The sequence below is a fragment of the Natator depressus genome, chromosome 8 (genome assembly GCF_965152275.1).
Source record: "Natator depressus isolate rNatDep1 chromosome 8, rNatDep2.hap1, whole genome shotgun sequence".
Lineage (NCBI taxonomy): Eukaryota > Metazoa > Chordata > Testudines > Cheloniidae > Natator > Natator depressus.
The window spans coordinates 43745391-43771543 of NC_134241.1; the positions used below are offsets into that span (position 1 = coordinate 43745391).

General features: G+C 42.5%; 1 protein-coding gene across 2 annotated transcripts in view; it reads left to right on the forward strand.

Annotated features, from left to right (window-relative positions):
- Positions 1-26153, forward strand: part of NOTCH2 (notch receptor 2) — a 132753-nt gene that overhangs the window by 71817 nt on the left and 34783 nt on the right. For both annotated transcript variants that reach the window (XM_074960858.1, XM_074960859.1), the window contains exons 8-16: positions 1565-1753; positions 3006-3119; positions 5590-5703; positions 10351-10584; positions 11813-11923; positions 15465-15657; positions 19566-19711; positions 22927-23046; positions 23163-23315. In XM_074960858.1, coding sequence (XP_074816959.1) covers positions 1565-1753; positions 3006-3119; positions 5590-5703; positions 10351-10584; positions 11813-11923; positions 15465-15657; positions 19566-19711; positions 22927-23046; positions 23163-23315 — 1374 coding nt within the window. The remainder of the gene's footprint in view (positions 1-1564; positions 1754-3005; positions 3120-5589; positions 5704-10350; positions 10585-11812; positions 11924-15464; positions 15658-19565; positions 19712-22926; positions 23047-23162; positions 23316-26153) is intronic.

Consider the following 26153-nt stretch of genomic DNA (forward strand, 5'->3'; position numbering starts at 1 on the left):
GTCTGACCCAGTATGGCCTTTTTTATGTTCTTACTGGCAATCACAGCTTTTCCCAATATAGCCTAATCTGCAATCTTTATAGTGTTGTTGCCGCCTCTCCAGTTTATTCCTGGTGGTTCAGATGCCAGTGGACTGTTTGTGATAACAGTCTCATTTCGCTGCTGGGAGAAATAAGGAAAGGCAGTGATCCAGTTACTTCTGCCCCAGCGGCAGCTGTTCCCTGGGATTAAGCTCATTTATCTGGCAGGAGGAGTAAAATGGATTGCTGATTGGCTCACTCACCCAGTGTGGGTTTGTTCTTTCCAAAGTGGACCCCAAAGTTGGGTCTACATGCCAATGTAGTCATCAGCCACTGAGTCTGCACCAGGACATGGAGGGATGGACTAGATAACAGAAGCAGCTTTTCCCTTGCAGCTCCCAGTGTGCAGAAGAATGACCCTGGCAAAGGCCCACTTGCTCCTGGTGGCTCTTGGTCACTTGGGCTCATCAGTTATGTTGATGCTTGGGTACTTAGACCACTTAGTGCTCTCTCAAGAACCACTTTTCTCTTTGCTACTGGTACTTTTTTTTTTTATCTCAGATGTCTGATTCTCCATTCAGTTCAGGTCGTTGCTGTAGCACTTTAGGGTCAGTGTACCTGTTTCCTGAGCAAACAGATATAACCTTTCCATTTATATGAGATCTTGTTTTTCCCTGTTTGGTTGTTTTGGACCATCTCTGTGTCAAATCTATTTTGAGAATAATGCCTCAGAGTTTATATGGCAGCTGTTTCAGTCCTTCATGTGGTAGAGGTTAATGATGTCATGTCTAATAGCAAGGAAGCAGTTAGATTCTTTAATTACATTTCCAGACTTCTTACCATTTGTTTAGAAGTTGCAATTTTTGCACAGCTAATATTTTGGGGCTTGTCTAACACATTTTCAACCTTGACACTGAGATTTTTGTGTGTGCCTACTGCCCATTGTACCTCTTGAAGACAATCACTAACAAGTATACCTGGTGCTGGTGTCTTCTGGAGAGGGCCATTCCTTGAGTGAGTTTTACTCCTCTACCCCACCTTGGACAAGAATGCTGTGTGAAGCTCCTCTAGGAGAGGGCCCTAAAGGCTAGTCTGACTGAGATAGGTAGCAAAGGCCTGGCTGTCACCTGGGCTCAGGAGCATCCTGAAGGCCTCAGCCCTGAAGTGGGTGGGCAAGTTGAAGAGGTGATTTGGATATGAGGCCTTCAAAGAGGCTTGAGTGCCCTGATCCCGGTTGGGTGCCTCTGTCAATGCCATCTTCAGCTCCATGGGAGTGAGGAGAGGAGCAGTGGTACAGGCCAGAATGCTCTTCTTGACCTGTTGATAAGGCTGGGAAATTTCTCTTTCTATCTGAAAACAGGATGCCGTTGAATCTTTCCTCAGGTACAGAAAAGGCAGCAGGCACCTCACAGTAGAGAAGAATCCTTTCTGCCCTATGCTTCTTGTCAGGAGGCAATGGCACGAGAAAGGCCTGACTGGAGATGGTGCTGAGGCTGTCATGACCAGAAAAGTAGATTCTGATATATAAATATATGTCTATTGCAGCAAACAGCAACCCATGTGAGCACGCCGGGAAATGTGTGAATACAGAAGGCTCCTTCCACTGTGAATGTCTGAAGGGGTACACAGGGCCTCGCTGTGAACTGGACATTAATGAATGTCTTTCCGAACCATGTCAGAATGATGCCACTTGCCTGGATAAAATTGGAGGGTTCACATGTCTGTGCATGCCAGGTAAGGGGACACTTTCCAAGCTGGGATGGGGCTTCTAGCAAAGATAGAAAAGCTCAGAAGTGTGAGGAAGAGAAGGATTGTCCACTGTGCCAGAGTGTAATGGGAGTGCCCAAGAGCTGTGCTGAATGAAGTCACTGGAGATCATTTGCTCTGGGCAGACGGTTGTGAAGTCTTGCTGGTCTGTGAGTGGAGGAGAAAGCAGGGTGGCGTGAAGCAGAAAGAGAAACCAGTCTGTAATTTGTTAGTGAGCAAGGCCTAGCTTGTTAAATTAAATACAAGCACACAAATTGGTTACTTCTTAACCTTCTTTGTATCTTAACTTTTGGTTTTGGATAATTTCCCAGGCTTTGTCAAGTCTAAGTTTTCAATGTTGCAAGTGATGCAGTTCCCAGGAGATTGGGAAGCTATTCTATAGACTGATAGATCTCACTATTAAAAATATTTTCTGACATGTTTGAAATGTTTACTCTCTAGCGTTTACCACATCAAGTACACCAATGCTCTGTCCAATCTATTAACTTCCCTCTAGTAGTGACCAATGCCCAGTGCTTCAGGGAAAAGGGAAAAAACCAGCATGCCCTTGGCCAATTGTGCAGTGATATGCAAATACAGAGGAACCATTCCTTCATGACTCCACTAGGTAATGAGCTGACATGCTGAAACATAAAGTGAATTTAACCAGTCTTAGTAAGTCTTACTCAGTAAGTCATCTTACTCAGTAAGTCTAGTAACAAATGAAGGCGTTGCTCCACCCTTTCCAAAATCCACATACAGTATTTTGACCCTGCCCTCCCGTGGGAGTGAATTTCAGAGTGACTACCTGCTGAGTTAAAGTTTTCTTTTGTTTTGTAAATTATCTCATTTTATTGTCAGTGACTCTACTTATGTCCTTACACTGATGATGGGCACCAGTGTATTTGGTCACCTCCCAAATCATTAAAAACATAATTGTCTCTGTCTCTTTTCAGCATGCAGAAGAAAATGGTACATTTTAATTCAGATTTCTGTCTTTAATGTGATATTGGGAGATCATGCATGCAGCTCTGAAAATGTAATGTTCAAGTTGAAAACTCCACTGTAACACTTGTATTTATGCCTTTAAAGTATGGTCTCTTTACATCAAAAATAACAATACAAACTGGAATCTCTACTTCAGTTAAATCTAGTTTTGATTTTCAGTCCTGGAATAAGGTGTAGCCAACATCCCAGCACTTTCTAAAGCCTTTCTGCCATTCCTTGTTATCCTTTCCAGGGTTTAAAGGTGTGCACTGTGAACTGGAAATTAACGAATGCCAGAGTAATCCCTGTGTGAACAATGGAGAATGTCTGGATAAAGTCAATCGCTTCCAGTGTGTCTGCCCACCTGGTAAGTGTTCCTCTTCTGCACCACCTCTGCTTCTGCTTACAAAGGGCACAACAGACTGTTGGAATGGAGCGAATGCAAATCTGCTCAGGATGTGCCTTCCCTGCAGAGTGCTCATGCCCAAGTTAGAATTCCTTTAAAGGAGAACAGAAATGATTAGCTGTAATACTTGCTAAATAAATTTCATATGCAACTACCCTGATGCAACATTAACACTGTGCATTTAACTGGACAAATGTTAAGACTGAACATGTAGCTTTACACAGCGGCTACAGCCATGACTTCACTTGTTAAGAATGTCATGGTGAATTACAGACCAAAGTCTGTAGAGATTATATTTTAAATTTATTTTAATTTGAGCCAGTTTTCATCCTCCACATAATTTTTTTTGGCTTCCTCAAGGTTTTAGGTGAGAGCCTTTGCTCAGCAACGCAACTTGGTTAAGTTGCTAGCACAGTACAGGGAGTCAGAATTCTCTGCAGAAAGGGGCTGCTGCTCATCTAAGGGACCAGCACCAGGTTCAAGGTCACCAGGTTCAAGGTCCAATGTCTTGTAAGCCAACTGGGGTAGAATTAAATGCTTTTTTTCCTGGGCCTGCCCAGGGAAATCTCCACTTTCCCTCAGTCCCTTCCCCCCAGAAGTAGTCCTTGAGTCCTCTCTTCCCTTCTCCTGGTGCCGCTCCATCACCATAACTGACACAATCCACTACCTTGTTGATAGGCGTTATCAATAACAAAGCGTTGTAAGGCATGGGGACATCTTGTCCTGTGCTGTACAGTGCATCCCATACTGCTGTGTTAGCCTTAGCTGTAATTGTGGCTAAGGGGATGCTTTAGAAATAGATGAATTATTTCTGCATGTGGAGTTCCTCACTTTGACTGCCCGAAGTCTCCTCCATTTGTTGTTTTGTTGATGGCATCCTCTGTTTCCCAAGCATACCACTGTGGAGGGTCCTCCCTTTGCTTTGTTCTTGTTGTCCCATGCCAGCCCTATTCTGACATGTCTGCACTGCAAATGAAGATGTATTGCTTTGCTCATGAACGCTTATGCTCAAATAAATTTGTTAGTCTCTAAGGTGCCACAAGTACTCCTTTTCTTTTTGCTTTGCAAGTGACAGTATTACTAAAGTACAGATATGCAAGCCCATGTTTGCTTTAATCTAGCTAGGGTGGATAACAATAGCAGTGAAGATGTGGAGGCATTGCCTGTGGCATAGGCCAGCAACCTAAGTAGGTACCCAGAGTCTCAGGTGAGCTGAGAGTGGGCCAGCTAACTTGTGCCAACATGTCCTCATTGCTATTGTTACCTGTGCCAGTCAGATGAACACTATAAGCTTACCTTCACTTGCAGTGTGACATATCCTGAGCATCATGAAGATTGTTCCTGCCCTTTTGACTTGGAGGATAGAAGTTACCTCTTGGCAGGGTGTTTTGCTGGACCAGGAACCAGTTAATCCAGGGAGGGGTGCGGGCTAATGATGAAACACGGTTTGGATCTACCAAACTATATGTGGGCAGTTTTAAAGATTTGCTAAGAATTAATCCTGAGCAATACATCTGCCAAAGTCTGCCTACTCTTTGATGCAATTGACGCTGTGCTCAGAGATTTAATGGGGAGAAAAGTGGTGGTACTCTCTAAAGCTCCACTCAAGTCCAAGCTTGTTCGTTTCAAAGTGAGATGTTTCAGAGATCATATTTAAGCATTGAAAGATTTGATTTTTGTCGGTAAATGTAGGTAAATGTTGATTTCACAGCAAAAGTATTTCCATTGACGATAATCAAAATTCACAGATAAGCAGCATTTTCTTATATTTCCTGAAAACCTCTTAGAATTTTATTTAAGAATATTTACTTTGTATATTTTGACGTGATGTTGACAATGTTTTAATGTTAATAAAGCTTTACCTTTTTGACTCTCAAAATGTCTACTTTCATTAAATAATTATTGTCTGACCCCTCCATAATTTCCTGCAACTTTGAAAATTTAAATCTATAAAAATAGAAAAAATGCTTGAAAATGAACATCAATACTATCTGTTGACATTATTTAAAAAATTGAATTCTTCTAAGCCTAATCATAATGATTGTCCTTCTTACTTTGAGGTAAGTAGCTAACAATATGACATTGAAAGTGTCATTAGGATCCAGAGTTAACAACTCATTACGGTTAATGAGAAGAGTTCACACTTCTCCAGAATCAATTTCAGGCTGTCTGCAGACTCTGGCAGGCAGCCAGTATCCATTTCTTTGTTAACATTCAACACTCTTCTTCTTAACCATAAAATCTAAAGATCTAACAAATGAGAGCTTAAATTATGGAGCCAAAATGGCAGTCACAAGGAGAAAAACTGGCTGGTTGAAAAGCTGCAAATTGGCCAGTTCTTCAGGTGGGCCTGTTTGAGGAGCAGGAAGGGACAGGGGATGGATTCTACTCTGAATAGCTTCAGGATTCTCACTTTCCTCTTGCCTTTCAGGTTTCACTGGAGCTGTGTGCCAGATCGACATTGATGATTGCTCCAGCACACCTTGTCTAAATGGAGCCAAGTGCATTGATTATCCAAATGGCTATGAATGCCAGTGTGCCACAGGTTAGCCTTGTCACATCTTCTCACATTCAGCACAGTGGGTAGAGCCCCTTGAATAGAAATTAGAATGTGCAGCCTATGTAGTGAGCAGAGATGGGCAGTGAAGCATTGGGTCTGTGCTGTCTCTGAAGGTCTTTTTTCCAGGAATCTTTGCTGCCTACCTCTCTGCAGCAGAGGGCAGCACTGACTGTCTCTTAGGGACAGAAGTCCCCTGGTTTGTGACACCAAAGGATTCACAGTTGCCTGGAAGGAAGTCTAGCTTCACTCTTTCAGTGTCATCACTTTTTCCCTACATAGAGTCCCTATTTATTAGTGTTTTTCCATTCGGGGATTCCCCAGCATGGAATGCTTTCTTTGGGACTTCAGGATGGGCCCAAGTGAAAACTGCCTGAGACCAAGAAAGATGGGTAGAGCAATGCTACACTGTATTGCTTCCTGCTTGTCTGCTTCCAAACTACTTAATATAACTGTGAGGAATGGGCTATGAGCATACATGGTGCCTTAAAAGTTGAACACCCAGGAAATGTGGTACACAGTTAGTGGCCACCTGCCAAAAAGTCTGATTTAAGTGGTTTGCCCAGGGTCACATAGGAACTCCATGGCAGAGCCAAGGATAAAACCGTCTTCTTCTGGGTGACATTCAGCTCATAGGTTGCATTTGCAACCTCAAATGTGACAGTTCCTAACTTAAGTACATGACTTTCCAGCCTACACTTTTTTAACATAGCTTTTTAATGGGCCTGATATAGCTATAAAAATTACAAGACGTCAGTTCAAACAGAAGGTTGCAGGTGCCTTAGAGCTGTCTAAGACCAGCCTTAACTCTTCAGCTCTGAGCAGAAACTGCTGGGTGAGGCTTCATTTGGGACTGGGTCAATTAGACTCTTATTCTGGGCTGATCTTGGCCACTTATTTCCAAAGGTGTTGAACAAGTTTCCTACCCCTGTTCCTCAGTTTCCCACTTTGTAACATCTGATGGTATAAACCCACATCACCAGGGGCTCTTGAGGCTCTAGAAACTGTGGTACAAGGAAAGAGGCCCCTGCAGCTGCTACTGTCTCAGACAGGCACTCTTAGTCTGGATGGATTCATTTTGGCTTATTATCAGTGAATCCATTCAAAGTGTCAAATTCTATTTAAAAAGCGGCTAAGGCAACATAAGTTGTTCAGCAGCAATAACGTACTCTGCTCTGTACAGAATCCACAGAGACAGACTTGCCCCGAGACATCCTAAAAGTACCAGAGAACTGAACCCCTAACTTTAGATCAGACTTAAATAAAACATTCCTTCCTTTTTTTGATCCTCATTTTGTGTTGGGCAAGTCCTCTTCCCCAAAGAAGGGAAGTGGCAAAGGGTGCCAGGAATAGTCTAATAATGCTACACAGGGAATGAGTAGACACTAAGCTGTTTGGGACAGGAGCCTTGCCTTCCATTATGTTTTTACAGCACCTAACACCTTGGCTCTACTAGAAACAACAGAATTTACCAAAATGGCATTTGGCTTTATCGGGACAGGTTCACAACAGTTTTGGAAGAGGAAGACTATGCAAGAGACAGCAGAACAGTCCTAAAATAGTGGAACAAATTATCAAGAGTTGTGTAAATTTACCATCACATGAAGTCCTTATTATCAAGACTAGCTGTTATTCTAAAAGACTTTCTCTAGTTCAACTACAAGTTATTGGACTTGATGTAGGAATTGCTAGGTGAAATTGCATGGCTTGTTACATAGGAATTCAGGGCAAATGATCATGAAAAGTCATTCTGGCCTTAAAATCTATGAATCCAACACAAGCCAATGGCTGACTGGGAAGCATCTCTCTTTATTCAGAAATGGCTCTGCAACATACGATATGACAAGATATCACACTGCAGACTATGCCATAGTTTTACTCCAGATTTTGTTCAGACATCAGTATCTCAAAAGAAGACTGAATTGCTATAGAACAACTGCTAGAAATGGGAGCTCTAGAGCTCATGGTTCCTGGTAAAGAAAAAATCAGTTTTCTCTGTTTAATGAGTTTGAAAGAATATGCAGGGGGATGTGTTTTGATACTGTTCCTCTAAAATGAGCCTGGCACACACAGACCTCGTCATCCCAGTAACAGAATGATGTATCAGGTTCCTGAGACTAGACTGTATCTCTGCCTCCATAAATCTCTCTTATTCCATCTTTTGACCGTGTTAAGCATTTCTATGAAAATTCTGGAAGTAGAGTTTATTTTGTGTGTAATTCTAGGGGTTAAGAAACTCTCTTCGAGACTCTCGTCAGAACATTGTGAATGGATATGGTAGCAACTTGTAAACTGTGTGTCTCTACGATGGCTTGCAGTTTTAAAGCAACGTGATTCCTCTTAATAGCTAATTCCACAGGGAATGCAATAGATACAAGAGGGAAAGTTTCAGAAATATCAGAATGCAATGGCTCTAGGCCAGAGAAGAAGCGTTGTTACCACCTGAATTCTCTTTTGAATACTGATTGTGACAGAATAAATGTCACTAGGAAAACAAAAAACCCAAACCTTTTCTGGACTTGGAAGCAGCTGTGGAAAGTCTGTGCCTAACTTAAGATGGGCGTGGTCCAGCTGATTTTCACTCAGTGGGGAGGGGAGCCTTAGTTATTAATCTTTAGCAAAGCCTGCTGGGAGGGGAGAGAGGGGTTTGCAGCCATATATAATACAGGGGTGCCAGGAGGAGCGGCAATACGAGAAGGGTGGGCTGCTCAAGGAGTGCCAGGAAAAGGCAACACCAGATCAGAGTGCTAACTAGATTGAGGACATGCAGGACCTTGAAAAGCAGGTGCTGATTTTGGCACACAGGTTGGGGCCTGTTTCCCTAGAGAGACTTTGGATTTCCCAGAAAAGGAAAAAAGACATGGGGTACACTGAACATGGGCAGTTTTGAGGAAATGAGACTGAAAGCAACTGTGAATGGCCATGCAGTTGAAATACTAGCGTGTCTGTTTAAAGAACTCCTACGTCCCTGGCTTCCTCTTTCTCTCCATTTCTGTGATGGAGACACTGAGAGCAAGTGTCTTGCATGGCATCATTCATTATAGATGGAAAAAAAGATTTTGTACCAGGACTCCTCTATTCTGCTCCATGTGAAGGATCATCCCCGACTATGTTCTCCAGGGCTTTGTCTGCTGTAATTCCAAATGTCTCAAATTATAGGGCACCCACATTATAATAGTGCATTAACAGGGACTGAAAAATGTACTTGGCAATTCCTAGACCTAGGACTAAATCGTTCTAAGCCAGGGTGAAAAATGCTTGTCCTGCCTCCTTCAGTTTAAAGGAATGAATCAGTGGGGTATGACACTTTATAGTAATTAAATTTAATAGCTGTAGTATTGTAATAATATTTTCAGTCAGCTTTCTAATTAATACATTTAAATATGGAGAACTCTCTACTGCCGCAGAGGCACAGGAGGTGCATGTCAGCAGCCTTTAGCAGACAGCAGTGTATCACTTTGCAGTTGGCTCATGGTTGGAGTGTTTAAAGGTTCTTGCCAGCCATGAGGACTCAAAGATTTTTGAGCTAAAACTTACCTTTTCTGCAGACCTCCAGGAAAGCTTCAGTGAAAAAGTCAATTTTTTCAAGGCCTGTGCATTAATTTCTTGTATTGACAAGAGTTAAGTCCTCTGGGCTGCTGGATAGTGGAAATATCTAGTATTATTACTCGTAGTCTAGTAAGAGAAGGGATTGTCTTCAGTTTGTTTCATATGGATGTCAATAAACAGTTCTGATAGTAATTTGAATATTTTCCTCCATAATTGCTCAGATTTGAATGCATTCTAGGTATCAGTCTCTGTTGCAAAGATTATCTATGCAGCTTTTTCTGTGGCACACTGTGCTTTGTGCACCATACAGGGTCTGTTGGCTTCTCTGGGGTTGGGAGATGGGTTACAGGTTAGGTGCCCAAACAGTTCTGTATATTCTGAATACGATTTTGCTAATTTGTTATGATGAACACTGTCAAGGTTCCTTCCCCACTCTGAACTCTAGGGTATAGATGTGGGGACCTGCATGAAAGACCCCCTAAGCTTATTCATACCAGCTTAGGTTAAATGCTGCCACCACCAAAGTGTTACACAAAGAACAGGGGAAGTGCCCACTTGAAAACGTCTCCCCCCTCCCCCCCCCAAATATCCCCCCAAGCACTATATCCCCTTTCCTGGGGAAGGCTTGATAAAAATCCTCACCAATTTGCATAGGTAAACACAGACCCAAACCCTTGGATCTTAAGAACAATGAAAAGCAATCAGGTTCTTAAAAGAAGAATTTTAATTAAAGAAAAAGTAAAAGAATCACCTCTGTAAAATCAGGATGGTAAATACCTTACAGGGTAATCAGATCCAAAACATAGAGAATCCCTCTAGGCAAAACCTTAAGTTACAAAAAGACACAAAAACAGGAAAGTATCTTGTCTCCTCATTGGTCATTTTGGTCAGGTGCCTGTGAGGTTATCTTAGCTTCTTAACCCTTTACAGGTGAAAGGGTTTTTCCTCTGGCTAGGAGGGATTTAAAGGTGTTTACCCTTTATGTTTATGACAAACACTGTGTTACTGTGTTTGATATTCAGTGCAGAGGACATCATATAATATATCTCTATGCATCTTAATCATGGCTCTTCATTTTTCTCTTAGGTTTTACTGGCACTTTGTGTGAAGAGAATATCAACAACTGTGACCCTGACCCTTGCCACCATGGTGAATGCCAGGATGGAATTGATTCGTACACTTGTGTCTGCAATTCTGGGTACATGGGTGCCATATGCAGTGAGCAGGTAGATGAATGCCAGAGTAACCCCTGCCTCAATGAAGGACGCTGCATTGACTTGGTGAATGGCTATCAGTGCAACTGTCTCCTGGGCACTTCAGGTACATAAAGCATAAAATGGCAGGGCAGATAAAACTCAAGACTTTAAAAAAAGTCACAATCTCATCAGAAATTATCATTTTTTATCTACATGTAGCTAGTCATTTACTTCCCGTTTTATAATCTTAAATTTCTAAAGTGGGTCTTTTGTATTTTAGTTAGATAATTGTTAGCAGGAAGTATCAGTGTAAAATATGAAATTCTAAGAAATTTCACACTTAAAATGCTCATCTGTGCTGCAAAGTGCAAGTCCAGGGCCTCATTAGCATCCTTACAGTGAGAAGACAAACATAAAATTGATAAACAAATAGCTCATGCTGTGTTTGCAACCAGCACCACTGTCTAATGGATTGAACATCTGTGAGTCAAGGATGCTACAAGGCTTTGACCCATCCTTTTTAATCTAAGTATTAGTAAGGGCATTCTGTTTGGGAAAATTGCTATAGGGAAAAAAATAAAATATTGAGAATTAAAGGGCCCTGATCCTGCAAACACTTAGGCAGTAATATAATGTCACTCTCACAAATGATCCTATTGAAGTCAATGGGACTACATTGCTAAAATTCTTTTCTTTTTTTTAATTACAGACTTTAGTGGCATGAAGTCTGCCACTTTGAAACAACTTTTATTTCAGTGTTACGAGTTTAGCCTTTCATACATTAACAAACCGGAATGTACACCATAACACATCCAAGATATTGCAGCATCAGACTTGATGCTGTTGAAAGCTTTACTTGCACATTTAGTTATAGCTACACTTTTCTCTCCACTGTTCTTGCTACAGTTTTTGCTGTAACAATACAAGTAATGTTTGTTGCACTCTGTATACTTAACTTGGGCAGTATTCTCTCTTACAACTAATTCACTTCTTCCCCATCCTCAGAATTGAGGCAGTCCCTCTCAGACTGTACACAGGTAAAACAGCAAAAATATTTTTCTTGTGTCCAAAATGGCTGATTCTTATGCTGGAAGGCTGCTGATTAGATACAAGGAAACAAATTCTCCTGTTACTCATTGACTCTATTCACTTTAATGGAGTTTCACCACACTAATAGACGAGGACTCAGAGCACCACGTGCTGATATCTAATCATATGCATCCCCTTGTCATGCCTGAGCAGTTTGACTACTGCAATTTGAATTTGGCTGTTTTCAGGAAACTTATAGCATTGTTGTTTGTATGTTAGGGTCGGTGTGGTTTTCACTTGAATTTCATCACATTTATTTGCAGGAGTGAACTGTGAGAATAACTTGGATGATTGTGCAAGTAACCCCTGCATTTATGGAGTCTGTATCGATGGCATTAATCGCTACGATTGTGTCTGCAAGCCTGGAGTTACAGGTAAAATGTACTTTCATTTAACTGATATTTGTCCTCAGTTTTGCCTTGAAGATAATCATCTCTCCCTTAGGAGGATGGTCTCTTCCTTCTAAGGCAGGGGTTCCCAAACTTGGTTCATGGCTTGTTCAGGGTAAGCCCCTGGCGGGCCACGAGACACTTTGTTTACCTGAAAACGGTAGCTGAAGTGGTGGCCTGGCCTGCACTGCTTTCCGCAGCTCCGATTGGCCAGGAACAGCGAACCGCAGCCACTGAGAGCTGCAAGCGGCCATACTGTAGACACTCAGGTAAACAAAGCGTCTCGTGGCCCGCCAGGGGCTTACCCTGAACAAGCCGCGAACCAAGTTTGGGAACACCTGTTCTAAGAGAAGTTCTTTGTTCATTGATAGCAAATGACCTATTCAATGTCTCAAGAAATAATTCATATTCTTAATGAGTCTCAGTATCTCTTAATTTCAGCGCACATTCTGCCCATTGGCTAAAAAAATGTCCTAGCTTGGTGCCATGAATTGTAATTCTTTTAGGGTTATTTAGTCCAATTCACATGACTCAGCTTTATAAGAAATAATGATCCAAAGTCCCAAAGGGTTTACTTACAGTTTCTTTATTGGAACAAGAAAGTTGTACATCATAGCAACGGGTCTCTGTTTGAACAGAACTTGGAAAATTGGGCCAACTTGTATACAAATTAAATGTTTCCCTTTCCTTCTGCAAATATGAAACATTCCGTTAGTTTTATAATGTGCACAGCTACTATCCAGCTAGTATTGGTACAAAAGTCCCCATCAGCCAGCCTACTTGGATGGAGTTTATTTCATGGTTTAAATTGTTCTGTTTGTATTAAAATCATTTGTATCCTAAAAATGTGCTAATTGAAAGAAATATTTTTGGCCCATTGTGTTAGTGATCTGAACTAAACATCACAGCAGACCAGCCCCAATGCTCCTAATGTCTTATGCAATGTTGTAGCTGGGTTAGTGCCATGATATTAGAGAGGCAAGGTGGGTGAGGTAATATATTTTATTGGACTAGCTTCTGTTTGGTGAGAGACAACTTTTGGACTAGCTTCTGTTGGTGAGAGACAAGCTTTTGAGCTTACACAGAGCTCTTCTTCAGGTCCTATGGCCTTTGTCTAAAAGGTCAATACATGCTTTGCCTGCTGTGAGCCAGACTGCAAAATGGATTCATAAAATTAATGCACATGAGGGAACATGCTGAATGTCCTGTTATAACAATCCCTTCAGCTAATATGTCACTATTTTTACTGAAAGATTCCAATCAGAACTAATCCTAAATCTCTTCTCAGAAATAGCCCCAAAAAGATATTACTAATTTTATGCATTTCTATTGACAAATCTTTTTTAACTTCCACCTGAAGGAAGGAAATTCACTTAAAAAAATATGGAGGCATAACTAAGCCCAAATGGAATGAGGTATCATAGAATGATAGAATATCAGGGTTGGAAGGGACCTCAGGAGGTCATCTAGTCCAACCCCCTGCTCAAAGCAGGAAAAATCCCCAACTAAATCATCCCAGCCAGGGCTTTGTCAAGCCTGACCTTAAAAACTTCAAAAGAAGGAGCTTCCACCACCGCCCTAGGTAACGCATTCCAGTGCTTTACCACCCTCCTAGTGAAAAAGTTTTTCCTAATATCCAACCTAAACCTCTCCCACTGCAACTTGAGACCATTACTCCTCATTCTGTCATCCGCTACCACTGAGAACAGTCTAGATCTATCCTCTTTGGAACCCCCTTTCAGGTAGTTGAAAGCAGCTATCAAATCCCACCTCGTTCTTCTCTTCTGCAGACTAAACAATCCCAGTTCCCTCAGCCTCTCCTCATAAGTCATGTGTTCCAGTCCCCTAATCATTTTTGTTGCCTTCTGCTGGATGCTTTCCAATTTTTCCACATCCTTCTTGTAGTGTGGGGCCCAAAACTGGACACAGTACTGCAGATGAGGCCTCACCAATGTCGAATAGAGGGGAACAATCACATCCCTCGATCTGCTGGCAATGCCCCTACTTATTCATCCCAAAATGCCATTGGCCTTCTTGGCAACAAGGGCACACTGTTGACTCATATCCAGCTTCTCGTCCACTGTAACCCCTAGGTCCTTTTCTGCAGAACTGCTGCCTAGCCATTCGGTCCCTAGTCTGTAGCGGTGCATGGGATTCTTCCGTCCTAAGTGCAGGGCTCTGCACTTGTCCTTGTTGAACCTCATCAGATTTCTTTTAGCCCAATCCTCTAATTTGTCTAGGTCCCTCTGTATCCTATCCCTACTCTCCAGCGTATCTACCTCTCCTCCCAGTTTAGTGTCATCTGCAAACTTGCTGAGGGTGCAATCCACGCCATCCTCCAGTTCATTAATGAAAAAAAACGGCCCCAGGACTGACCCTTGGGGCACTCCCCTTGATACCGGCTGTCAACTAGACATGCAGCCATTGATCACTACCCGTTAAGCCCAACAATCTAGCCAGCTTTCTCTCCACCTTATAGTCCATTCATCCAGCCCATACTTCTTGTTCCTGACCACTCTTGCCTTTGGACCTCCTCTAGCTTTGGGTGCCATGTTAGCCGCCCATTGACCTTCCTGCTGTTGTGCTGTTAAAATACTTCAGCACACTTGTGAATCAGAATATTCCCGTATTCAGGACCTGCAGTTTCCTTCAGGTCAAGGGCACGAGCTGACGTTTGAAATAGATGATTCACTTTTTAAGGCCTGGAATGTTGGGTTTTTTTAAACTTATAGTAGTGCCCAATCTATGCCAGTCACTTTGCAGACTCACAGGAAGGAGCAGACCTTTGAGGAACTTGCAGTCTAAGCATAGATGGCAAGTAGGCAGAGGTTAGGGAAAATAAGAAGCAGTATACTCTTTTATTCAATATACACAAGATCTAGATGCACTGCAGGCATTATGGCAGGAATGGGTATTCAAGAAATACTGAAATGTGGAAACGGTAACTGCCTATCTGATAAGCCCAGGAAGGTTCCACCAGCCATAGTACAAGTATCGGGGTAGCCGTGTTAGTCTGTATCCACAAAAACAACAAAGAGTCCAGTGGCACCTTAAAGACAAACAGATTTATTTAACAAATAAATCTGTTAGTCTTTAAGGTGCCACTGGACTCTTTGTTGTTTTTGTGGATACAGACTAACACGGCTGTTAGTAATCTGTTAGTAACGAATAAATCTGTTAGTCTTTAAGGTGCCGCCAGGCAAAGTACAATTACCTAATTTTCAATCCTCCTCCTAAAGAATGTATATAATTTTGTTCCCGTTGCAATTCTGTTGTAGCTCTTTAACTGTTCCAGAAGGCTTATGAGATGTAGATGCTCTGCTCCTGATACCAACACTCCCATCTTTCAAAAATGTTGAATGCTTTAAACTCCCATAGGCTTAAATCTGAGTCAAAGCTGTCGTACCTTGCCGTATGTTGACTTTGTATTGATGATGAGTCACTGAATCTTGACAAATGTTCCTGTATATATGCATGGTAAAGTTGTGTGCGAGAAATACTCGTTAACAAGTAATATTCTTTTCAGGTCCAAGGTGCAATATTGATATTGATGAATGCATCTCCAGTCCCTGTCATAATGGTGGAACGTGTGTAAATGAAATGAATGGATTTCGGTGTCTGTGTCCTGAAGGCTTCCATCAACCCAGCTGTCACTCACAAGCTGATGAATGTCTTAGTAACCCTTGTGTACATGGAAACTGCACAAATGATGTCAGTGGGTGAGTTCTAGCATCGTGTTTAGTGCTTTGAGATCCTCGTGTACAACATGCTATATACATGCAAAGTATTCAGTAGGTTTGGGCTTTTTGACTATGAAATCTTTATTTTTAAGACCAGTTTCTAAACACTTCTCTCCAACGTTTTTTATGGAAAAATCTGCCTCAGGCCTTGACCACTGTTGAGTGATAAGAGCAGGAGGGCACTGACACATATGGAGTGTTTCTGTGCTTGAAAGTAGTTGGTTTTGATGGGATTTCTTCCTTGCATCTGGCGTGCCATATGCTAAATGTGTCATTTGCAATGAAGAAAATTGACCTTTTTGTTCCTGCTTGGTTCTCTCATTGGTTGGTTGCCCATTGGGCTTATTGTTAATGAGCAGTCCCAGCTACTCTAAACACCTTTGAATGACAGTTTTTCAATAAATACCCTAAATATCATCTGCTGTGAAGATTCTGGTTCTCCCCAGTTTATTTCTTAATTAGACAACTGTCCAAACTTGTTTATATTGCAGCTTATCATGGCCACGTCACAGTCCCCAGGGGCTAGCTGCAGCTCATCCCAGGTAGTTTTCTGTGCTATTCTAACACAGAGCCTCTGCCTGGTCATACAATCTTGCCCCTGCCATTCTTTATAGATTCTTATGCCATGCTTATCATCGTAGTATCTGAGCACCTTCTAGTAGTACATTAAGTGCTGTGCCTCATATGTGCTTTGTTCTCTCATCTCTCCCCCGGAGAAAAATTGTGTGTGCAGTGCAGTGCTTAGTTTTGGTAGGGTTTTTAATGTACATGTGGCTGTGTGTTTATATTAGAGAATACAGGTGAAGCGTGCCTCACCCTTGGAGTGGTATGGGATGGTCCTTAGTTCCTGTGGGATTTCTTTCCAAACTCTTGGACTGGCCCTTGAGCAAGTTCTGCCTGGCACAGACAAACTTTACCTCAATTGTAAAGTGTTTTGTTGTGCTTGAGGAGTAGAGTTGTTGACCCCGGTTTTCATCCTGGATCTTTAGGTCATCTTTTCGATATTCTGGTTCTGAGCCCTTGTGCACCTTTAAGATAAGGATGAGAACTGGATATTCTAGGGGAAGTCAGCATAGAGAGCAGAGGACAGATTTGGTGGTCTTGCGGTATCCCGTATTGTTGAGAGGCATTGCAGTGTTCTGTACTAGCTGGAGTTTCATAGGGGCTGAGAGCTTTATGCCCAGATATGTCACATTGTTGCAGTCCAGCCAAGGGGTGGTAAAAGCATGTACAACAGGGGCCAGGTCATCATCTGCCAAGACGGTGCAGAGTCTCCTAGCCAACCAGAGATGGTGACACAAAGCATTACTTGCATATGCTGCTAGGTAAGAGCCTAGGGTCAGGGAAGAACATAAGAGCCCTCCTAAACAGACTGAATCAAATAATTGTGAACCTTCAATCAGAGGAGACTGCATTGTGGCTGAAAGCTCTTCAGAATGCTTTTCTCTGCTCCTAACATCACCTCTGTCTTGCTCGGGTTCAGTTTCAGCCAGCTGTTCTTCATCCATGAGCTGATCTCATCCAAGCACTGGGCCATCTTGGTGGTACTGGTGTATGGTGAAGGATAAATAGAACTGTGTTGTCGGCATATTACTGGCACAAGAATCTATGTCCTCTTATCTGTTCAGATGGCTCCATATAGGTGTTAAATAAGACTAGAGAGTGAATTGATCCTTTTGGAACTTCTGTAGATGCAGCAGTGCAGTTTCCTGTTACTGTTTATGTCCCTACCGGATGGATTTAAACCATTTTAGTGCGCTCCCCTGGACCCATCATGTCTCTTAGGCAGAACTGCAGTATCTCATGGCTGGCCATGGGGAATGCTGCAGAGAGACCCAGGAGGCTGAGATTGGATGTCTGCCCTTTATCCACTGACAGCAGGAGTTCATCCAGCAGTGCCACTGAAGCAATTTCAGACCCATATCCTGCCCCGAATCCAGATTGTGCCAGGTCTGGAATATTAGCTTCAGTTAGATGGCCTTTGGCTAGCGACGCTGCGAGCTTGCTAAGGAGTGGGAGATTGATACTAGACAGTGCCCAGCTAGAACCAATGTGTCCAGGGCAGGTTTCTTCAGTACTGGTCACACTATTGCATGTTTGAAGGAGGAAGGAAAGATTCCTTCTCTGACTGAGTCATTGGGTATTTTGGTCAGGAGTGGCACCATGAGTCTCTTTCATAAGCCTGGGGTGGGTTCAAGCTCCTTTAGGGTTTCCAGTCTTCCTTAAGGAGTGAATCTGCTTCACTCCCGGAATGCAGGCAGGCTGTTGTTGGTTGGGTACAGGTGGAGAGGGCCCATGTTGTTTGAGAAGCCGTTTGTAGTAAGATGAGGCCCTGAAACATAAGCCCTTGTATCAGAGGCCCAGTATAAGGTCTAAAGCCTGAGCTAAAGTAATGGTCAAGACTTCGCTAACATAAAGCAAAGTTAAGCTGTGAGCCAGAGGCAGGCCCTGCTCACAGAAACTGGCAAGGAAAGGGCTGATGCTGCAAGAAGATACATACCTAAAAGGTACTGGACACTAGATATCAGAACACTCCAATACTTGCACGTTCCACACATATAACAAGGAACAAACTGACCCATCCTAAAGACTGGGGCAAAAGGGTTATATGATGGATAGAGTTGTTTTGTTCGAAACAACATGTACAAGGTGAGAGGCAGCACCTTGCTACGTAGAGGGGTTGTACCTTGTTAAGTAGAGGGGTTGCACCTCAGTATGTCAGGAGTGATGTGTAACTTGTTTGTTCATCCCTGGGGCAGTGTCTTTGTCCGGCCTAGGGGGCAATGGAGTGTCCATTGTCAGGGAGCACATATGTACTAGCAGAACTGTAGACATCTGATCCAGGGAACTAAAGACTGTGTTTCATTTAACAATAAACCTGGCTGGGTGCCTTCGTACCTTATCGGAGTCTGTGGTCATTGGGGGTTCTCTCGGGGTCTGCTGTGTCAGCTATCTGCGCAAAGCTGGGGCAGCACACAGAGGGAACACACGCACATAGCTGACTGTTATCCACATTGGATAGAGCAGAGCACCACACCAGTGGCATCTGACAACACCGTTCAAATGTGAGTGATCTTTGTAGCACAGCAGGATGATGGTTCTTTGCAGCACTTAGTTCTGGGCTCTGGTGCAGGCTGTAAGCACTCAGGATTGATTAACCTGTTTACCACCCTGGATAGCTCCTTAGGGCAGCTACTATGGAAGCTCATAGGAAGATTCTCTTGATCTGTAATGCAGCCTCAGCCTAGGCTTAAAGAAATTCTTTCTCTCAGCCTTCATTTTCTGCCATCGTCTCTTGAGTTTCTGCCCCTCTTCATTTGGCACAGGATGCCAGAAAACCAAGGAGATCTGTGTGGGTGATGTGAGGGGAGAGGCATTGTGTCAGTGGTTGAGGCTAGAGTAGAAAGATAATGATTCACCAGATCCTTGATTCCTTGTCCTGTGAATGGAGTGCTGCTGTCCTTTATTAAGCTTTGGAATTTGATGGAGTGGATTGCCACTTCTCTTGGCTGCTTTCATCTGGAATCATTTCACTTCATCAGCTCTCTCTATTTGGATTTGAAAACCATCTTTCTTCCTTGCTTGTACCTTGTCATTTCTTTAGCTTCTACTAAACATTTTGAGATGGCTTGCCAAGAAAAGCGTGATGTGGAAAAAAGCTGTATTTTATTAAGATAACTAATACTGCGCATGTAGCTTTAAAGATTGGGTTGGTTTTAATATTAAGGAAATTGTATCACTGGTGTGACTAAGGTAAAAATGATTCATGAATCTTTCTAACGAAAAATCATCTCCATGTCCCTCCCCTTTCAGGTTATCTACCTGCCTAGTCTTGTGGATAGAACAGCTGCTTCAGAGTAGTACTGAAACATGCTATTTTCTTTCAGATACATATGTCTCTGTGACATTGGTTGGGTTGGAACAGACTGTGAAGTAGAAGAGAACGCATGTCTGTCAAACCCATGCCAGAATGGAGGAATTTGTGACAGTCTGGTGAATGGATACAGATGTACCTGCAGTAGAGGATTCAAAGGTGAACTTGAAGGATGACTTTTTGAGCTCTGTTGTCTTCCATTTTATTGCATCTTAGTGCAACAATCTTCTTACTAAACTAAATGAAACATGAGGGATAATCTCAATACCATCCTCTGAAATTTAAAATTCGAGTGATATTTGAATTGAAAACAATCTGATAATATAGGCATGATACAATTATAGGTTTGTAAGTCTATTACAAAGAGCAGGAAGTTTCTCCGTAATTATGGTTCAGACTTGTTCTCTATTAGAGCACCAATTTTGGCACTCCCTCTAAATTAAAAGCCCTTTCCACTGCAGACATTAGAGGTCTGACCTATGGCCTCCTCAGGCATTTTTCCCACATTGGAGGTGGTTCACACAATTAACTCTTGAGCAATGGGACTCATAAGAATTTTCACCACATTAACACCTATTAACTATTTCCACACCTCTTGTCTTAAAAGTGGCTAATTAACTTAATTGAAAAGGTCTTGACAAGGTTTAACACACTGGACTGGTTTTTTAACCAGAGTATGTGACTGGTGAATTAGGAACATAAAAATGGCCTGTCCGACAGTTGACTTTGAAGGTAACCAAAGCCCAAATAATTTAGGACTATGTCAAAAACACTTGAACCACAAGCTGGAAATGCATAGAAATTTAATGCAGACTACAGAGCACATGTTCTATCTACAGAGCACTCAGTAAACAGATGGTCTCATTCTGTACCCTATGAAGTTTTATAGTGGTTTTCAGGAGTAGCCCAGTGTGGAGAACATTGCAAAATACAGTTTCCTGTGACAAAGGCAAAGATACTTGTGGAGATGGTGATATCTGGAAAAGTCATAATGTTCTTGCTGAGGCAAATGAAAGCACTCCTGACCATTTAGAGTGACCAGATGTCCCGATAATATTGGGACCGCCCTGCTATTAGGGGCTTTGTCTTATATAGGCAACTATATCACCCAGCCCCTGAAAAACAAAAGTGTCCCGATTTTTTACACTTGTTGTCTGATCACCCTGTGACCACTGGTGCTGTCAAGGGGCAGCTGTAGATCCAACCAGAGTCAGAAGCAGCCTCAGCATAGCAGGCTGGACTAGCAGACCTGTTGGAGTCCCTTCCAGCCCCACATTTGTCTGAATATGGTGAGCAGACTCAATCAATCACAGGAGCTTGTATTCTGAGCACCAGATATTTTTACCATTCCGCAGCAGTGGCATTTGCCACAGAAACGCATCCCTTGCTATGTTTCAGAGTAGCAGCCGTGTTAGTCTGTATTCGCAAAAAGAAAAGGAGTACATGTGGCACCTTAGAGACTAACAAATTTATTTGAGCATAAGCTTTCGTGAGCTACAGCTCACTTCATCGGATGCATTGCTATGAAAGCTAAACTTTCACTTAAACGTTCAGTGTGTTGCACACAAAAATGAACAGCTTTTAAGAGTCTGCATGTGACTTGGCTTGGTTAGTTTCTTCTGACAATCATGTCACATACACAGACCTGGCCAAACATCAAAAAGGTGAGAAAAGAGGAAAATGAAAATGTCAGAACTGAAAAGTGTAGCAGGAACGTAATGCTAGCAGAGGAGGAAGTAAAAGGATGGGAAGTAAGGGAATAATAACAGGAGAGCAAAATACTAAAACTTTCCCTAACCCCCAGCGTCATGAGTATGGGGTCTGTCTGAGTGAATCCCCTCAGGTGCCAGGCCTCATGACTTTACCTACCATGGAGGGAATTTTGCAGTTTTCCCTTTTTTAGACTGGGCCCTGAGCTACAGCCCCCTGTGTATCAGCTGTTGTTATGCTGCAATTTGGGCACCTGTCAGGAGTCTGTGCCCAGCAGTGTACAGTGATCAGACAGTCTTCTTAAAACCAAAGTATTGTTTATTTTTAGCCATAGAAACAAAACATTTAAGGAAAGGGATTTTAAAACAATAAACAGTCTGCATACACCTATCCTACCCAAAAGCTCCCCATCTCAATGTCTTCAGACACCCCCAGAGAGGCCTGTGTGTCTCAGGCTGGTTCCCCTGAACAACCTCTACCTCTCTCTTGGGGGAGAAACCCTTTTAAAAACAGCCAATATTCTTTTTTCTTCTGTGTTCCCACACTTTGATCTGTCTGGTGAAATGAGTCCTTCAGGTTAACCGGAAGATCAAAATCATCAACGCTCATAGCTCTGGCATTGTCCCTTAACCACTCCAAAGTGTCTGCCAGGTGGTAGTCATTCTTTTCCTTCCTGCTAAGTTTTTCCCTAAAGGCACTCTATTGAGTTAACACAATATAGAGATATAGTAAACATCCTAATAAGCAAGCCAGTTAAATATGGACCCTGACAATTGTAAAGGCACTCTGGGGCAAATCACTAATGAATTTAGTTTATGTAGTTAAAGCTGATAAAACTGGTTGTGTCGGATTTGGAGCTGTTCACGGATACAGCATGTTGGCTTGGCTGTTAAGATGTTTACTCTCTTGGATTCCTGCCATCTGGGCAGGGTTATAAAAGGATAGGGGAAGCTGGTTCCTTGGTGGAAGTATGTCTCTTCTTCCCTCCCAGCTGCCTGAAGGCTGGGAAGCCTTGGAGAGTGGTTAGCCAGTAGTTTGAATGGAGATTTTTTTCTTTCTTTAAATAAAGCAAGTCCTGATGAAAGATGTGAAGAGCCCTGTAGTTGGGACTTTATTTTTCCATCCCTGGCTGCTGGATCTGCACATCAACTTCAATGGACACTCTTAAGATACATTCATTTATACAGTCATATTAATTTGTCAGCACCAATTCAAAGGTTGCTTCTGTAGAAAACAAGGACATGTGGTAGGAGATCCTAACTCCTCTAATTGTGGATATTTCGTTACTAGGATTTTTTTATCCCTGACTGAATCTATTAAATGCTGCCATCTCTCCACTACTAAGCTGCTCACAGCCTGTCTAGGTCACCCAGAGGTTCCTCTCTAAACCTGCTATCTGCTCCAGACCCATCCCCCTGGGTGGCTGACTGCTGTAGCCTCCTGTCCTCTCTCCTTCTCCCAAAATACCTCAGACTATTTGGGTCACAGTGATTTAACCACCTCTTCTAGCCAACACCAGGTAGAACAGCAGTGATCTTCGCCTCCTCCAGCATAGATTACAGTCCACTTCCCTCTGGATAATCCTTTGGGTTATAATCTCTTCATTCTTCCTTCTTAGTTATAACAAGCCCTTAACAATTTGCCCCTCTGGTTTCCTCTTGTAGGAGTGAACTGCCAGCTCGTGCTGTCTCCCTGCTCTCCTGATCCATGTGAGAACTCTGGAATCTGCCAAGAATCTCCAGACTCAGAGGGCTACACTTGCCAGTGTGCTGCTGGCTGGGAAGGTAATGGGATGGGGAGGGACACTCTTCCGTTCTGAGTTTAAGCAGCAGCATGACTGCAGTTGCATCACTGGAATCTTAACCTCCAAGGTCTTGTTCTAAAACCTTTCTTGTTTCAGGTCAGAGATGTACCATGGATATAGATGAGTGTGTGTCAAAGCCTTGCAAGAATCATGCTGTGTGCCATAACACTCAAGGCAGTTACTTGTGTGAATGCCGCCCAGGCTTCACTGGAGGAGACTGTGATAGCAACATTAATGACTGCCTTTCAAGTGAGTGCAAAATGGCTAGTTCTCTGAAACAGGCAATTTCCTATTTGCCCTAGAAACAACTTTGCTGTGGTACTGATGACTGCTATTGGTAGATGCACGTAACAGTTTCTATTATTATCCTTTATTTCAAACATGTTCAACTTTGTGAAACTTCCATTTTTGGAGCTGAAATGCCCTTTGCTTGCTCTCTGATGGAAGCTGGCTGTAGTATTTTAAAACAGTAGGAGTTATGCTCAAGTTCTGAATTTAAAAGTGTAAAAATGTTCTACACACATTCATAAGGGACACCATCAAATTAAGATTCACATCTGTCTGAAAATGTTGTGCCTACTGAAGTGAAAGTAACGTCTTAGATAGCCAGAAGTAAAGAAACTAACTATACCGTCAGATTTTTCTCTTCCTGAACCCATCCTTTATAAACGACAGACGAACAGAAAAACACTTCATGTTTTTTGGGAAGATTTGTGTTTAAAAGTTCACGTTTTACAGCTTTACAGAGCTGTATCATAAACTGAATTTTCTTAAATTAGTGAATTATTTTAAAAATTGACAATGTCCTTTTAAGAAAGTTTCATTTTTGCAGAAATAGCTCAGACAAATAGCAAAGAGCTAAGTTTTCGGGGAAATGATTTAAATGTATGAAGTTTCCAGATAGGGTTCTAAGCATGTATGGTAGTAATATTCTCCCAAGGGAGATTAGTGATTCTCCAGATCCATCTCTCAAATGCTGTTGCAGAGACAGATTTAGCATCTCTGGTTCAGCCTCTTCTTTTGAATGCCTTCTTCTGAACAAAGAGATAGAAAAGAGAGTCAGTATTAATAAAATGTTATTTTGATTTGGTGTACTGATCTTGTAGACTTGTCTACTGGAATGATGGCTTTAGATGGTTAGCTCTGTCCCTGTCCTGGACACCAATGTAAAATGACACTTGTATATGCTACATTTAAAAATGTATTTGTCTTGCCTGTTTTGATAGTTATAAAATTTCTCTCAATTCTTAAGTATTCTTCCCTGTCTCATGGTAAAGTCAGGAGATTTGTCTAACACGTATCCCTATTCATTAAAACACACCCAGCAAGGAATTAAGAGACTTTGCAAACTTCTCCAAATGAAGTGGGCTATGGTAGTAATGAAAACTTTCCTCCTGTGGGGCCAAGAGTGTTTTTAACCCCAGAACCAAATAACCTATCCAATAGTGGAGCCAAAGTGATGAGCTGAGTCCCCTGAACTTGTTTGTAGATATGCTGGGCAGACAACTGAAATGTCCAGCTTTCAGCTGCAGTCATAAAGGGCTGGCTGCCATAGGCACAGTCCTTTATAGCTGCAAAGGGTCTGGCTTTTATGTCCTTGTCTCTGCAATAGTCCGATGAGCTTTAAATGGGTGCAGGTGTTCCCTCTTACACTACAGACTTTAAAGATATGAAGATAATTCCCAAATAGTGAATCCTTGGATGCATATTGTGTAATCTTTAATTCCATAATTAAAGCCTCTGTCTTAATGCACCTGCACAAGAAGACAGAATACAAATTGTACTGATGTTTAGTATTTCTTCACTAGAGTTTCTAACTGTGCAGCCTTAATTTTGCTTTTCATTTTTGAAATGGGTATTGTGGCAACATAGATCAATTCCCTATTGTGCTAGGTACTCTCCAAATGTAACAAAGAAGTTCCTTGCCCCAGAGATCTTACAGTCTAAATATAAGGCAACAGGTGGATGCAGGCAGGGGAGCACAAGAAAACAGTGAGCATGACAGGCTGTGGTCTCAGCACAACAGCTGTCTAGCTGTTACATTTTTTCTTAGGAATAATGGCAAGGAGGGACTTGAAGGATGATGAGGTAGCTTTGCAGGCGGCTATGGGAAGCTCCGGCCATATGTCAGGGGCTGCATGGGAGGAAGAACGAAGATGCTTGATTGAAATTGTAAGAAGTGTTGTGAAGGCTGGCATCTTTGGCAGAGTGGAGGTGGGAGCTGACATCTCAATGGCATGAGAGATGAAAGGTTGGCTAGGGTTAGGCCTTGAAAGTGGTGATCAGCAGTTTGCTTGCGATGGAAAAGGTTGAGCCAGTGGGAGGGAGACAAATAGAGAGATGAAAAGGTCAGAGCAACTGATCTAGGAAAATGGTCTTTGCAGCAGCAGCACTGTGAATGGACAGAAGGGGGGGATTGTCCAGGCTGGATAAGAGAAGGTTGCAGGGAATGAGTACCTGGACGAGACTTTTAGCTATTCTGATGGATAGGAAAGGGCTGAGTTGAAGAACACACCTAGGTTATGGATCTGAGTGACAGGGAGGTGTGTGGGTCTTTCAGTGCCCCTATGGGGAGCACCCTGCCTCAGTGGTGCTTCTGAGGGCAACCTTACCGCACTAGACAGCAGCATGGGTTATGCTGGATCAAATCTCAGCACAGATGTATTCAGAATCACAGTGTCTGAGGAAGGGGTTTTGTTGTCTAGAAGCCTGGACAGAGCACTATCGGGACAGAGAAGCTACCTTTGGTTGTGTTGTCTGTTTATAGAAGTTTGGGTTGTGAGGGGGTAGGGTTGAGATTTAGTGCTCGTGAAGGGAATGGGACCAGAGCTTGGGGGTTGATTTTGTTTTGGGTGAATGAGAACCTTGTAAAATAAACCTAAATTCCCAGAAGTATTTTCTTGATCAGAGCCTCGTGTAAAGTTTCGCCCTTTATGGGATAATCCTATAGAATTAATGATCTGGAGGATGGCGTGGATTGCACCCTCAGCAAGTTTGCAGATGACACTAAACTGGGAGGAGTGGTAGATATGCTGGAGGGTAGGGATAGGATACAGAGGGACCTAGACAAATTAGAGGATTGGGCCA